This window comes from Equus quagga, chromosome 12, assembly GCF_021613505.1.
Source record: "Equus quagga isolate Etosha38 chromosome 12, UCLA_HA_Equagga_1.0, whole genome shotgun sequence".
Taxonomy (NCBI): Eukaryota; Metazoa; Chordata; class Mammalia; order Perissodactyla; family Equidae; genus Equus; species Equus quagga.
In genome coordinates this window covers 15,273,547-15,287,289 of record NC_060278.1, presented here as the reverse complement: position 1 = coordinate 15,287,289, position 13,743 = coordinate 15,273,547, and the positions used below count along the sequence as shown (strand labels likewise).

Sequence of the window (13,743 nt, the reverse complement as noted above, 5' to 3'; positions counted from 1 at the left end):
AAAATAAATTTAAAGAGGAACAGTAACTTGAAAATTGAGAAAATTCTGATGGTGAGGAAGCTACTACATAGATTACTAAGTACTACTATCTTTAGAGAAAATACCTAACTCTGTTTTACTACATATATATTTTTCTTTACTATAAAAATGTAAACAACTTTATTTATAAAAATGCTTAAAATATAGGCATTTTCATGGCTTCTGAACACTTTGCAAGTTGGACAATAAAGCTAAGTTCTTTTTCTAATATTGGAGAAATCTTTCAGACTATTCCCACACCTTCTTCAAACGGTACCATTCTAACTACTGCCCCTTCCCAAGATAAGAAAATTCACTGAACGTTCATTGAAAGGAGGATCTACTTAGACTTTACTAAAGTAGCATGTATGAAAAGAAAAAATCAAGGTTTGTGACTGTGACTAAATAAGAATGTACTTAATCACTGATTCTTGAAGAAATTGCTTATTATAAATTTTTATGAAGGTTGCATGCTGTGACTCATAATCAGAATATTGCGAATATTCTGTGAATATTTTTAGATTGATTTGCCAGGGCTTTGCTTAGTCTCATTGATAAAGGGCCCCAATATACAAATCATCCCTTAATGAGAATCTGAATGATGCATACATATTTTCCAGTTAAATAACTAAGGATCTAGTTATTATTTTTGTCCTATTAACTTCTAGGTCCCTTTTAAGATACAATAAGTGTTCATTGAAATCCATTACTAATTTAAGAAAATGGACAAAGAAATTGTCTAAAACCACTGGAGTCAAAAGTGGGTGTCAATGATAACTTTTATTGTAATGGCCTTGAAACTTGGACTTCAACCTCCACCATCTGAGAGAATCTGGCCATTTTCATGTAACCTGTTTGTACAAGATAAGATTTGAAGATCACAGGCTCTAGACATGGGGCCCCATTGACAGAGACCTTGAAATGGTTGGCAGACTTCATCCTGCTGATCATGTATCATTGACGGAGGATTTTAAAACCCCCAAAATAATTTTCTACAGCCAGATTGTGGTGCAATGTAAGAATGAGAAAGAGAAGATGGGAGAGAGAGAAAATGCATATAAATGTAGATAATTGACATCTTTAAATACCTCTGAGCTCTTAGAATGAATGTACTAAAATGGAAAGACCTGACCAGGAGATTAATTGATTTACAACTTATACCTATAGACCACTGTTTTTATGGTTCCAGATTTGTTTTGGGGCCAAATGTAGTAAAAGTGGTTGACATTGGTGAAAGATATTTGATACCAATTGACATAGGCTACATTTTTAATTCCATGCAATTTATACTTGACTATTTTACTATTTTTATTTACAGTACTTTTGTGCATTTTTTTGTCTTGTATAAATAGTGAAAAATTGGAGATAATATACAAGACTTAATTTAACTATGGCCAGCATTTAATTGTGTAGCTCTAGGGGGCAGAAGATTTATAGCTATTATATGAATCTACAAAAATTACAGTTTTAATTGTTTCATGGTAATTATTATTGTGCAATTTTAGCTTCATTTATTGCCCATCCTCCCTTAATTGCACATGCAGTTTTATTTTCAGTGAATCTTACATTTAAGAGGTTTTGCATATTCATCATTTGTAAGCTCCTATTATGAGAAACCAGATTATAAATGTTATTCGTAAATCATTTTCATAACCAATTGCTTCAATTTTATTCCAAGTAAAAATGTAAACAATTTATATGGAGCCTATGATATTTTAAATGGTTCTATTGAATTATTCCTAGGACATTTATTCATTCATTCATTAAGCAAGTGTTTATTGAGCACCTATGTTGTGCCAAGAATTTTTCTAGACATTGGGGAGACAGCAGTGAAAAAACAAACAGTAATCCCTTCATTTGTGGAACTTACATTTTAGTTAGCGGGAGAAAGACACTAAGTAAATAAATAAAAAATGTGTTTTCTGTAAAGTGATGATATGTGCTGTGGGGAATAATAAGACAGAAAACTGTGATAAAAAGTGCCACAGGTGAGGATGAAGTGAAGTTTTAGATACAGTAATCAGGCATGGTCACGTGGAGAACATATTTTCTGAGCAAAAAAGTCAAGGAGTTGAGGGAGCAAACCTTGTGGATATTGGAAGGAACTGTCAATGCAAAGTTCCCAAGGCAAGAGTAAGCCTGGTTTGTATGAAGAAGACCATGGTAAGGACTTTTTTATTTACTTCATGTACCATTGAAACCCATGGAAGGGTTTGAGTAGAGGCGACATCTGACTCATGTATTTAAAGACCATAATGGGGCAAGGGCAGCAACAGGGAGGCAAAATAAGAAGTTATTGGTATAATCCAGAAAGAACGATGTTCCCTTGAGCCAGAGTTGGTAGTAGTGGAGGTGGTAGGATGTAGTGAGATTCTGGATGTGTTTTATAGATAAAGCAAAGCTTGCTGATGGATGGTATGTTTGGTGAGAGCGAGAAATGAGTCATGGATGACTCCAAATTTCTTGCCTGATCTGAAAGGATGGAGTTCTCATGAACTGCAATGAAAAGAATATGGGAGGAGAAAGTTTGGGCAGAGAAAATCAGAAGTTGAGCTTTAGACATATTTCTATTGAGATGTGTGTTAATTATCCAAGTGAAGGGGCCAAGTCGGCAATAAGATATCTATATTGGAGTTCAGTGAAATGTCTGGGCCTGAAATATAATTTTATGAGTGTTTGGCATTTAGGAAGTGTTTCAAAGGCATGAGACTAGGTGGTATTAACAAGACTGAGCGTAGAGAAGTGATGCAAGGACTGAGCTCCGGGGCACTCTATTGTTACTTCATGTGACTTTGAGGAGATGAGGGAAAACCAGCAAAGGAGACTGAGAATGAACAGCTAGTAATTTAAGAGGAAAGCTAGGAGAAAATTATGTACTAGAATCTAGTGAAGAAAATGTTTCAAGAAAGAGGGAGTGACCAGCTATGTCCAATACTACTGATATGTCAGGTATATTGGGGAGGAAAAATTAAATATTAGATTTAGCAATATAGAGGTCAACTTTGACATATGCAGTGGAGTGGTAAGAGTAAAAATAAAAAGAAAAATACACGCTACAACATGAAAGAAACTTGAAAACATTACGCCAAGTGGAAGAAGTCAAACACAAAAGACCACATATATTATGATTCCATTTATATGAAATGTCCAGAATGGGCAAATCCATTGAGACTGAAAGCAGATTAATGGTTGCCAGGGGCTTGGAGGGTGAGGGAAGGAGAGAATGGGGAGTGACTGCTAATGGGTATGGGGTTTTATTTTGGAGTGATGAAAATGTTTTGGAATTAAATACTGGTAATAATTGCACAGCATTGTGAAGGTAGAAAAGCCATTGAATCGTACACTTTAAAATGGTGAATTTTATGTTATGTAAATTTTACTTAAAAAAATTTGGAAAACTCCTTTGGAACAGGTTCAAGAGAGAAGGAGGGGAGAAGAATTGGTGTGGGGTCAGTGAGAATAGGCAGAACTTAGAGAAGTTAGTTGGAATGAGTTGTAGGGTCTGGAGGTTTTCTTAAAATGGGTGAGATTTTGGCTCCTTTGTGTAATAGAGGGAAAGAAAACATGCTGATGTAAAAGAGAGGAGGAAATTGCTGGAATGATTCCTTAAATAGGCAAGAGGAGATGCATTTTCTGAAAAAATGAAATGAGTGGGCCCAGAGAGGAGCATGGCTGGTTGACCCACAGTTACAGGAGGAAAGGCATGTGGGCAGTGGTGCGGGTAGCCTGGTGGCAGGACTTGTGAGGTTTCCTTCTGATTGCTCTTTTTTTCCCAATGAAATGTGAAGCAAGACGATTAGTTGAGAACGATGATGGGGATGGATGAGGGGAAGTTTAAGGAGGCAGTAGAGGGCTTTGAATAGTTGTTTAGGAATGGAGGAAAACAAAAGAATTAGGAAAATGTAGTGGGATGGCCACGATGCGTTGAAGTGAGTAGTCACGAATATAAAGTCCTATCTGTCAGCGTGGTGGTGGACTCTTCTTCACTCATGTTTGGCTGCACAGATGCAGGTTGGAGCAGGTAGATGTTTTGCATCGGTCTGAGCCTATCTATAGTGATGTTATGGCTAGGAGGCTCTGGGCACTCGTCAGGCCCATACTATAGTAATGCACTGCATAATAACCTGATATATGATGACGGTCCCATATGATTAGTACATATAGCCTAGGTGTGTAGTAAGCTATACCATCTAGGTTTGTGTGCATACACTCTACAATGTTCTTACAAAGACGAAATTGCCTAAGGACGCATTTCCTAGAATGTGTCACTGTGTCTGAGCCATGCCTGACTGAACTTGTGGGAGACCCCACCGACATTTCCCTGACTGGAGCCAATGTTGTGGCTGGTCCGCCCCTTGTGGTTCTTGTTATAACTGCAAGACACAGCTCAGTAACAACCATCAGGGAACTTTGGAAAAACAAGGTGTATTGCTCACAGGTCCTGGAGGCTATATGGCACACCCGGAGGGCCACACAGCAGTGTCATGGGGAGAGAGAGAGAGAGAGTGTGTGGGCTTGGGGTTCTGCCTTTATTGGGATTGAAAAGGGGAGTGCCTAGGGTTTCAGGAAGTCACTCTTTATTGGTGAACTTAAAACATAAGAACAGGAGTTAAAGTATGGAAAGGGAAGAGCAGGGTGACTCAAACAGTCAGTTTTCTAGGTTACCCAGAGCTTTCTAAAAGGGGAACTTCATGGTGGCATGGCCTGGCTCTTTATCCAGTTGTTTAATTTGCTATGTGTTTATTTGAGATGGATGTCTTTGAAATGCATGCCTTGGCAATCAAAAACTTTAATGTCAGGCACTTACATTGTAATCCAAAAAGCTAATTGTCACCCACTGACACTACGTGGACGGTTGTACTTACCAGATCTTTTGCCCTGAGAGTATAGGCAAGCATGCGAAAGGCCAGGGATGACTCCTTGTCTAACATCTGTAAGAAAGGACATGAGGACAAAGTAGAGAATGAAAGGAATTGGAAAACTGTAGTACCATTAGCTCATAGTGCCTGGTGCTATCAAAAAATTGTTCAAGTTGACATAATAGTTGGAATGGAAAGATAGGGATGGTGGCTGGGGAGTGGGCCACTCATAGTTAAGATAAAGGAAGCGGTATCATTTGTAATGATAATTCTCAGAGGGGTGGTGGTGGAGGTTGTTTCTTCATCAGTGATTCTCCTTCACAATCATGGAGAAGAAAAGAAAATCAAATTAAGAGGAAAGATGAAAATAAATATTGAAATGACAGAGAATGACAGTGAACCAAGAGCTAAAATCTTCAAGGATTGAGGGTTAGTGCACCAATGTCTATAAGTGACTGCAACAAGCTGGCAAAGCAAGGGTATCATTCCATGTCAAGAAATTCAAAGCTCAGGTATTGGGAAGGTGAGAGTGAGAATTATCTGGAAGTGGCAAGGGCGGCAGGAAGGACACCTAGTCCACCTTCAAGTCCTGTGTTGGAAGGGCTGTGGGGGAAAAATGGACACCATTTGAGAGGGCATAGTGGAAGCGTTTCCAGGGCAGATCCAGCTTCCAGTTAAAGAGGAGACCATACATTATATTTGACACATGTACAATTATCCTGCTATTAATAGGCTCTTAGTTCCTTACTTCTGTGGTAACAAGGCCTGGCGGTCACCATAGAGATCTGGTTAAAATCCAGAAGCATTGGAATGGTTATTTTATTTTCTCTCTTTGTCTCTGTCTTTCTGTGTGTATGTGATGGGATTGCCTAAGGGGAGATGCCACCATAGAGAGGAACTGGGTGAAGAGTATTTTGTAAAACAAATGTTAACATTTTAAGAAACACATTTTAAGAAATATCCGCGTCTCACTTCTTGCCAATCTTTAAATTTAACAGATGAAATTTTACCATGTCAAGAAGCATCGACTACTGAGCAGGAGTTATGCCATCCAGATACAAGTCTCTGCAGATTTGATTCTACAGATGAAGGATTGAGGTGTGAGTGTTAAATGAGATGCCCAACTTGTTGGTGTGTAGTCCATTCGTGAGACTCAGATCATTCATGGGGATACTCACTTGCCACCTTTGTTGACATTTATGTCCTAGTTTTAGCTCAAGTGTCATTAGAAGTCTATGACTTATTCAAAAAGTGAAAGATATTAAATATGTCAATTTAAAGTGATGTTTTATAAAGTAGTTCCATTAAAGACCATCTTGGAATTATATACATATATGTTATATAAAATTTCAATATGATTATGAATAGTAAATGATTTAAACTAAGTAACTTAATTCCATAAAGTAAGTAAGGTCAGATATTATGCCATTTAAAAAATTACAACTGAAGTAGTGATATAAGACAAAGTGGAAACCTCCTTTTGCTTTTGTTTTCCCAAGGAAGATTAGCCCTGAGCTAACATCTGTGCCAGTATTCCTCCACGTTATATGTGGATCACTGGCACATCATGGCTGATGAGTGGTGTAGGTCCATGTCCCGGATCTGAATCCATGACCCTGGGCTACCCACCACGGGGCTGGCCCCCATCTTTTTGTTTTTTTTTATGACAATGGTTCTTATTTGGGAAGGATGCCCATATGGATCAACTGAAGAACTTTTGAAAAATAGAGTTGCTGGTATACTGTAAGTTTATTGAATCAAAATTTCCAGATACATGTTAGTATATGTGTCTGTGTGTTCAAGCCTTGGTTACAACATATAACCACGGTTAAGCAGCCACCCTAGTAGACTGTGATAATCCACCAAGATCTTTTTCTCTTTTCTTTAGTGTGTCAGCCCTGTGGATTTGATTTTGACATGTGTGACTGGGCATCAGAAGCATCCGCTGGGCAAATTTCTTGGATGCGCATGAAAGCAAGAGGAGTTCCTCTCTTAGAATCTATGCCTCAGCAGGATCAAAGCGGTGATGATGAAGGTAGGAAATTAAACAATAATATTTTTTATCTATCATTTTCAGAAGTGTGATTTCTTGTAACCAGTATGAAGACATTTAGTCAGGGGTCTTGATGAACATACGAAGTATATTTTATTGAAACTATATAATGCCATAGGTATTGAAGGTGAAAAAAAAAAGCATGTTATTACCAGTGGAAAGGAAGAATTATACTAGGTTAACTATTTTAACTTCGTAAATGCTATTATTTTCTTATCATCAGGAGATAATAGATTTTGTGGGAATAAAAAGGGAAAGTATTAAAAGGCTTTTCGCAAGCCTACTAGCTGTCCTTGTCAGTGCAATATTGTCAGTGAGTTTCCTCCTCTCATTCTGACATTAAATTTGTGTTTTCTGTTTACATTTATCTCCATTGCTTTTTTCTTCCTCTTTTTTTGAGGGGAGTATTGTTAGTCTTTTTTTAAATTTGTAATTTAAAATTTTATTACATCAGAAACTAAGAGCTGTTTTTTTCTGCTTCCATGTAGATTTTATGGTCTCCATAGTTTTGCCTTTCCCAAAATGTCATATAGTTGGAATCATGTGGTATGGAGGCTTTTCAGATTGGCTTCTTTCACTTAGTAATATGCATTTAAGGTTTCTCCATGTCTTTTCATGGCTTGACAATTCATTTTTTTTAGCACTGAATACTATTCCATTGTCTGGATGTAATACAGTTTATTCACCTACTGAAGGACATCTTGGTTACTTCCAAGTTAATGAATAAAATTGCTATAAACATCCATGTGCGGGTTTTTGTGTGGACATAAGTTTTCAGCTCTTTTGGGTAAATACCAAGGAGCTTGATTGCTGGATCATATAGTAAGAATAGGTTTAGTTTTGTAAGAAACCAAACTGCCTTCCAAAGTGGCTGTACCATTTTGCATTCCCATTAAAGATGAGTGAGAGATCTGGTTGCTCCACCTCCTCTGCTGCATTTGGTGGTGTCAGTGTTCTGGATTTTGGCTATTCTAACTGGTGCATAGTGGGATCTCATTGTTGCTTTAGTTTCCATTTCCCTGATGACAAATGCTATGGAGCATGTTTTCATATGCTTCTCTGTCATCTGTATATTTTCTTTGCTGAGGCATCTGTTAAGGTCTTTGGTTTTTAATCTTTTATCTCTATCATTTTCTTTACTCATCACTATTTCTTTTATTTCATGCCCTTGATTCCTTTTTCATCTTGCAAAGATTCACTTTTTAATTAATTGTTCTTTTATTTAGAGAAGATCTGTGGAGATAAACTTGCTTAGTATTTATAAACTTAAAATATTTTTAAATTGGCCACACTCCAAAACAGTACTCTATCTGGTCATATAATGTTAGAATGAAAGTCTGTTTATTTCATTTCTGAGTACATGGTGACAGCCTTTCTATATTTCCTAATATCTATTGTCATCATTGGGAAGCCTGAACTCTTCTAATTGTTTTTCAATTTTACGCAGATTTTGAAAATGTTTCTTTATCTTTAATGTTCAAAAATTTCACTATGATGAGTGCAGGTGCGAATATATTTTTATCTAATTTTTTTCAATGCTCAGAGTGTGTATATTTCATCACTGGTAAAAATTATGTGTTATCTTTTCAAGTAATTCTCTTTCAGTCCCTCTATTCTTGTCTTCTCAAGTTCCTATTAAATATATATATATGGCAGCCCTGTGTTACTGTTTTCTATTTCTTACTCTTGTTCTTTGTTCCTATTTTTTGTCTTCCACTCCTGTAATGCCTTTGTAGTTTTAATTGAGCATCTTATGTGATTCCTTTTTGTCTCCTTTCTTAATATATCAATTATACTTACTTTTTTACATTTTTTGTGCTTGTTCTAGAGTTTGCAAAATACATTTACAACTAATCCAAGTCCATTTTCAAATAACTCCATACTTCTTCACATAGTACAAGTATCTTGTAACAATAAAGTATTCTTGGGGCCAGCTCCGTGGCTGAGTGGTTAAGTTGGCACGCTCTGCTGTGGTGGCCCAGGGTTCCGATCCTGGGTGCGGACATGGCGCTGCTCGTCAGGCCACGTTGAGGTGGCGTCCCACATCCCTCAACTAGAAGGACCTGCAACTAAGATATATAACTATGTACAGGGCAGGGTTGGGGAGATAAAGCAGAAAAAAAACCCCGAAAGTTTGGCAACAGTTGTTAGCCCAGGTGCCAATCTTTAAAAACAAGAAATAAAAAAATAAATAAATAAATAAAATAAAATAAAATATTCCTAATTCCACCCTCCTCTTCCTTGTATCATTGTTGTCATTCATCTCATTTATACATAAACTGTAATCATCAAATACACTGCGGCTGTTACTATTTTGAACAAACGGTTATCTTTTAGATTAATTAAGAATATTAAAAATAAAAGATTTTATTTGACCTTTAGTTTTTCTTTCTCTAATACTCTTCCTTTCTTTATGTGAATCTGAGTTTCTAACCTATATCATTTTTCTTCTCTCTGAAGAATTGTTTTTAACATTACTTGCAGAGCAGGTCTATTGGCAACTAATTTCCTCAAGTTTTATTTGACAAAGTCTTTATTGCTCCTTCATTTTTGAAGGATAATTTTGCTGGAGGCAGATGTCTAGGTGTTTTCTTTGTCTTCCAATATGTTACCCCATGGTCTTCTTGCATGCATGGTTTCTAAACAGAAGTCCGATTTAATTCTTATCATTGTTCAGTGTATGTAGAATTTTTTTCCTCTGGCTTCTTTTAAGATTTTCTCTTTGTCTTTGATTTCCTTCAGTTTGAATATGATATGCTTAGGTGTGGGTTTTTTTGACATTTATCCTGCCGGGCGTTTTCTGAGCTTCCTAGATCTCTGGTTTGATGTCTGTTGTTAATTTGGGGAAAATTCTCAGTCATTATTGCTTCAAGTGTTGCTTCTCTTTCTTTTCCTTCTCATATTCCCATTACGCATATGTTACACGTTTTGTACTTGTCCAACAGTTCTTGGGTATACTATTCCTTTTTTCTCATTGTTTTTTTCTTTTTGCTTTTCAGTTTTGGAAGTTTCTATCGATGTATTCTCAAGCTCAGAGATTCATTCCTCAGCCATGTCAAGTCTACTAATGACCCCATTGAAGGCCATCTTCATTTCATTACAGTCTTTTTTCATCTCTAGCATTTCTTTTTGACTCTTTTTTAGAATCGCCATATCCCTTCCTACGTTATCTTTTTTGCATGTTTTGTACTTTTTCCATTAGAGCTCTTATTAATCATAGATTTTTTTCAATTCCCAATCTGATAATTCCAACATCCTTGTCATATCTTGTGATGTTTGCTCTTTCTCTTCAAACTACGTTTTTTTGCCTTTCAGTATGCCTTGTAATTTTTTGTTAAATGCCAGGCATGGTGTACCATGTAAAAGGAATGAAAGTAAAAACGTCTATCGTATGAGCTTTTATGTTTATCAGCTAGAGTTTAGACTCTGTTTACTGTTTACTCTAGCTATAGATATCCAAGGCTAAAATTTCTTCTAGTGTTCTTGTTTTTGTCTTAGCTGTTGTCTTCGGATTTTCCTTGCGATGGCTTCTTAGATACGATCTGTGACTTGCAGTTCTTTCAGTAATATTCCTTTGTTTATTATACAGGACCCCTTTTGGTGTGATGGGAGTTTGTGAGGGGAGGTGAAGCATTCTCTACTCCTATGAATAGGTTTATGTCTTCTAGTGAGATTTTACCTCTGCTCCACGACCTTCACAGGTGCTTCCTCCTGACCTTAGGTGAGACAGGAAGGCTAGAGCGGGCAGATCTGGGCATATTCCTCCTCCTATGTGGAAGGCTAGGTCCTGCTGGGAGGTGATATTTCACTTCTCCCAGGTTGGTTAGGCTCTGGTCAAATGCCAGTGAGTTAGGCAGTAGTAAAATAGTTTCTCTTGAGTGGAAGCCTTGTTAAGAATAACAGAATAATCCTGGTATATTTAAAAATGACTTTTTTCAATCCCTCAGCTGCAGGCACAAGAAGATTTTTCTCTCATTTTCACTGGGAGAACCTGGTAGGGTTCCTGGAAGTCAAAGTCACAAAAGTGTGGGATCCTCCTTAAAAGGGGCTCCCGTGGTATTTTCAACTCTCAAATTTCTCCACATTATGCCTCCAGCAATTCATTAGGTTTTTCTACCCCAATACTGGCTACCATAGAAATTTGTGCACTTGGGTTTCTGCTCTGGTGAGTTGCAATTATCTGTATCTGCCTGCCTCACTAATTCTTGGGGCAGTGGTTTGCACCATAATCTCACTTTTCTCATGGATGTAAGAAGCGTTATTGATTCTCTGTTTGTTCATTTGCTTTCTTGTTGAGAGCACAGGACTAACAACTTCCTAGCTCCTTGCATACTAGTCCAGAAACCAGAAATTTTGCAGGCTCTTCCTCAATGAAGTTTGCTTTCTTTCTCCACTCCCCTCCATTCTTTCCTACTCTTTTTCTTTGTTCCTACCTCCTCATTCAGTGCTTTTGTCATAGTATTATTTAGCTCCCCAAGACCTTATCTGAGTAATGATACTAGTTTAGGGGTTCATACTTCATGGTAACTCTTGGAGTTTTCTACACCCTGTCACTTAGCCGTAGCCCAAGGCAGTGAGGGTAGGAATAATTCCTACCTCAGTTTATGAGCAGGGTTCCCCAGGCCTAGTCTTTGACTTCATTGAGAAGATTTGACTCTGTTCCTTCAGCTTTTTGCAACATTTAAATTAGTCAAAATTCAAGCTACCCCAGGCTGCTTTAGGTCCTAAAGTCCAAAAGTTCTGTGGGTTCCAGCCCTCCTCATTACTTGGCATATCATCATTTTTTGAGATGTTTTATCTTGCTTTTGATCTGTCTCTGCTTTTGTAAAAATGTGTTTTCATTTTGTTCATCATTTTCTTAAGTATAGGTCAGAGGCAAAGTATTAACTTACTGTGCTATTTTGATTAAAGTCTATCATTTCTAGTAAATAAGAATTTCACTTAATTTAAATTCAAAGTTTTTAGAAGCTTCAGGAATATTTACTATCTTACAAAGAAATAAAACATATGAAAGACTTTATTTTTGAAAACTGAAGTAGTAAAATCATAGAAATATCTTTGTAGCTCTGCATTGTCTATGCCATTGAGTTCAAGAACTATCAAATTGGTTTTAAGAATCAGATGGGAAACATTGATTGACAATATGTATTACAAAATCCACAGGTGTAGTTTAATAAGACCCCAGATATCTGATACTTCTATGTAGTTTGGTTATAAAAAACGCAGTTTAAATTATATTCCCTTAAGCTATAAAGGGTTTTTTGTGAAAAGTAAAAGAAATAATCAAAAGAGAAAAGAATTTTGGGAAGAAAGATGAGAAATTAATGATTAAAGAAAGATTGTATTGTGGCATTTAAAAGAAAATAAAAATTTGGTGGCATAGAGATTTTTATATCAGTAGATTTCTTTTGATAAGAATAATGAATTTTCATATTGGGAGTATTACCAAAGTGTTATTTCAAGAATTAGGAAGAGATGTTGATGCATTTCAGAAATCACATACGGAAATGAAAACCCATAATTTGTAGTTGATGTGATCATTTTAAAACACCATATTTTTTTTAAATAAAATATTTATGTTCAAACCCAATTTTGAAAACTCCAGAAATACAATGATTTTGTTCAAACAGAAAGCAGCTAATTTTTTTCTAAATTGCTTCCTTTTCCTTTGTTTTTCAGGTTCCTATATATGGGTGGGGGCTCAGCATGCTTCTGCTCTTAACCACTCAGACAACAGGGCTTATCTAAATAGCTCTGTGTATCACTGCGTGGGCAAGAGCTGCCATCTTCAATTCTATTACTCCATGGAAAACAGTGTTCTGAGAGTAGGACTATATAATAATAAGGTGAGAAGAAATTTGCATTTATTTCTAATTCACTCAATAAATGAAATTTCTGTTTTCGGCAACTTGTGTTTCTATTTCTCAGTTGTGTGTAGGCTTTAGATATTCTTTGACTTGACTTTATTTGGTATTCTTTTTAAAAGGAAATATTTAGGAGCCAGTTTCAAAGATATTGTCATGTGAAAAAGTTACTGTGATAATTTGCAGAGGATTATTTCATAAAGTTGTTAAAATTCATGGAAATATATTAAAGAAACTATAGGTCTGATAAAAAATGAAATATCTGGGATTCTGTATTATTCACTGTGTATTGAAGTTCTGATGTGATGTGTTTTGAATTTTAGATCTATATATCATTAAGGCTATAAATATGATGGAAGTCCATTACTTGTTCTGGTACCAGTAGATACAAATTTAAAGACTGGTAATTCCTGATTAAATACAGACAGATGAGTCTTTTGAATGAAAAAGAAAATGACTCACCGGGTAGAGTGAAAGTTGTAGTTGTAATGCTAGTGAATAAAACAAATCCATGCCTTTTTTACCTAACTTTAACTGAAAACAGTCTTTTGCAAGTGGGAAAATACCTCAGATGCTTTGAGAATTTCTGTTGTGAAGAAGAATTTATTTTTAGATCGGAGTAAAGAAATCATATGGGTAAACAGCAGGCATTCTAGAAATGGGGAACATTTGACAATGATTGCAGGAATTCTGACACTGGGAAAAGGAAGACAGTAAATGCCTCCAAATCAGTTTCCTTTGGCTCAGGATGCTTTGAATAAGCCCAGTTGAAACTTCCACATGACATCAGCCAGATTCATTTTTCAAAAAAGTTTATTGCCTGTGCTTATCAAGTGCCACTAACTACCTGTTAATAGCACTTTCTTGTGCTCTGTTTCCTTCTCAAGTTTGAAGTGCCACCATAATTAATCCTCAAGTATCAGAATGCTTATTACCAAGATATTTGAAA

The 13,743-nt window shown here is 36.4% G+C and overlaps 1 protein-coding gene across 1 annotated transcript in view; it reads left to right on the top strand.

Moving 5' to 3' along the window:
- Positions 1 to 13,743, top strand: part of MALRD1 (MAM and LDL receptor class A domain containing 1) — a 640,183-nt gene that overhangs the window by 49,174 nt on the left and 577,266 nt on the right. Inside the window, exons 6-8 of the mRNA XM_046679849.1 lie at positions 5,876 to 5,977; positions 6,766 to 6,912; positions 12,610 to 12,776. Of these exons, the coding sequence (XP_046535805.1) occupies positions 5,876 to 5,977; positions 6,766 to 6,912; positions 12,610 to 12,776 (416 nt within the window). The remainder of the gene's footprint in view (positions 1 to 5,875; positions 5,978 to 6,765; positions 6,913 to 12,609; positions 12,777 to 13,743) is intronic.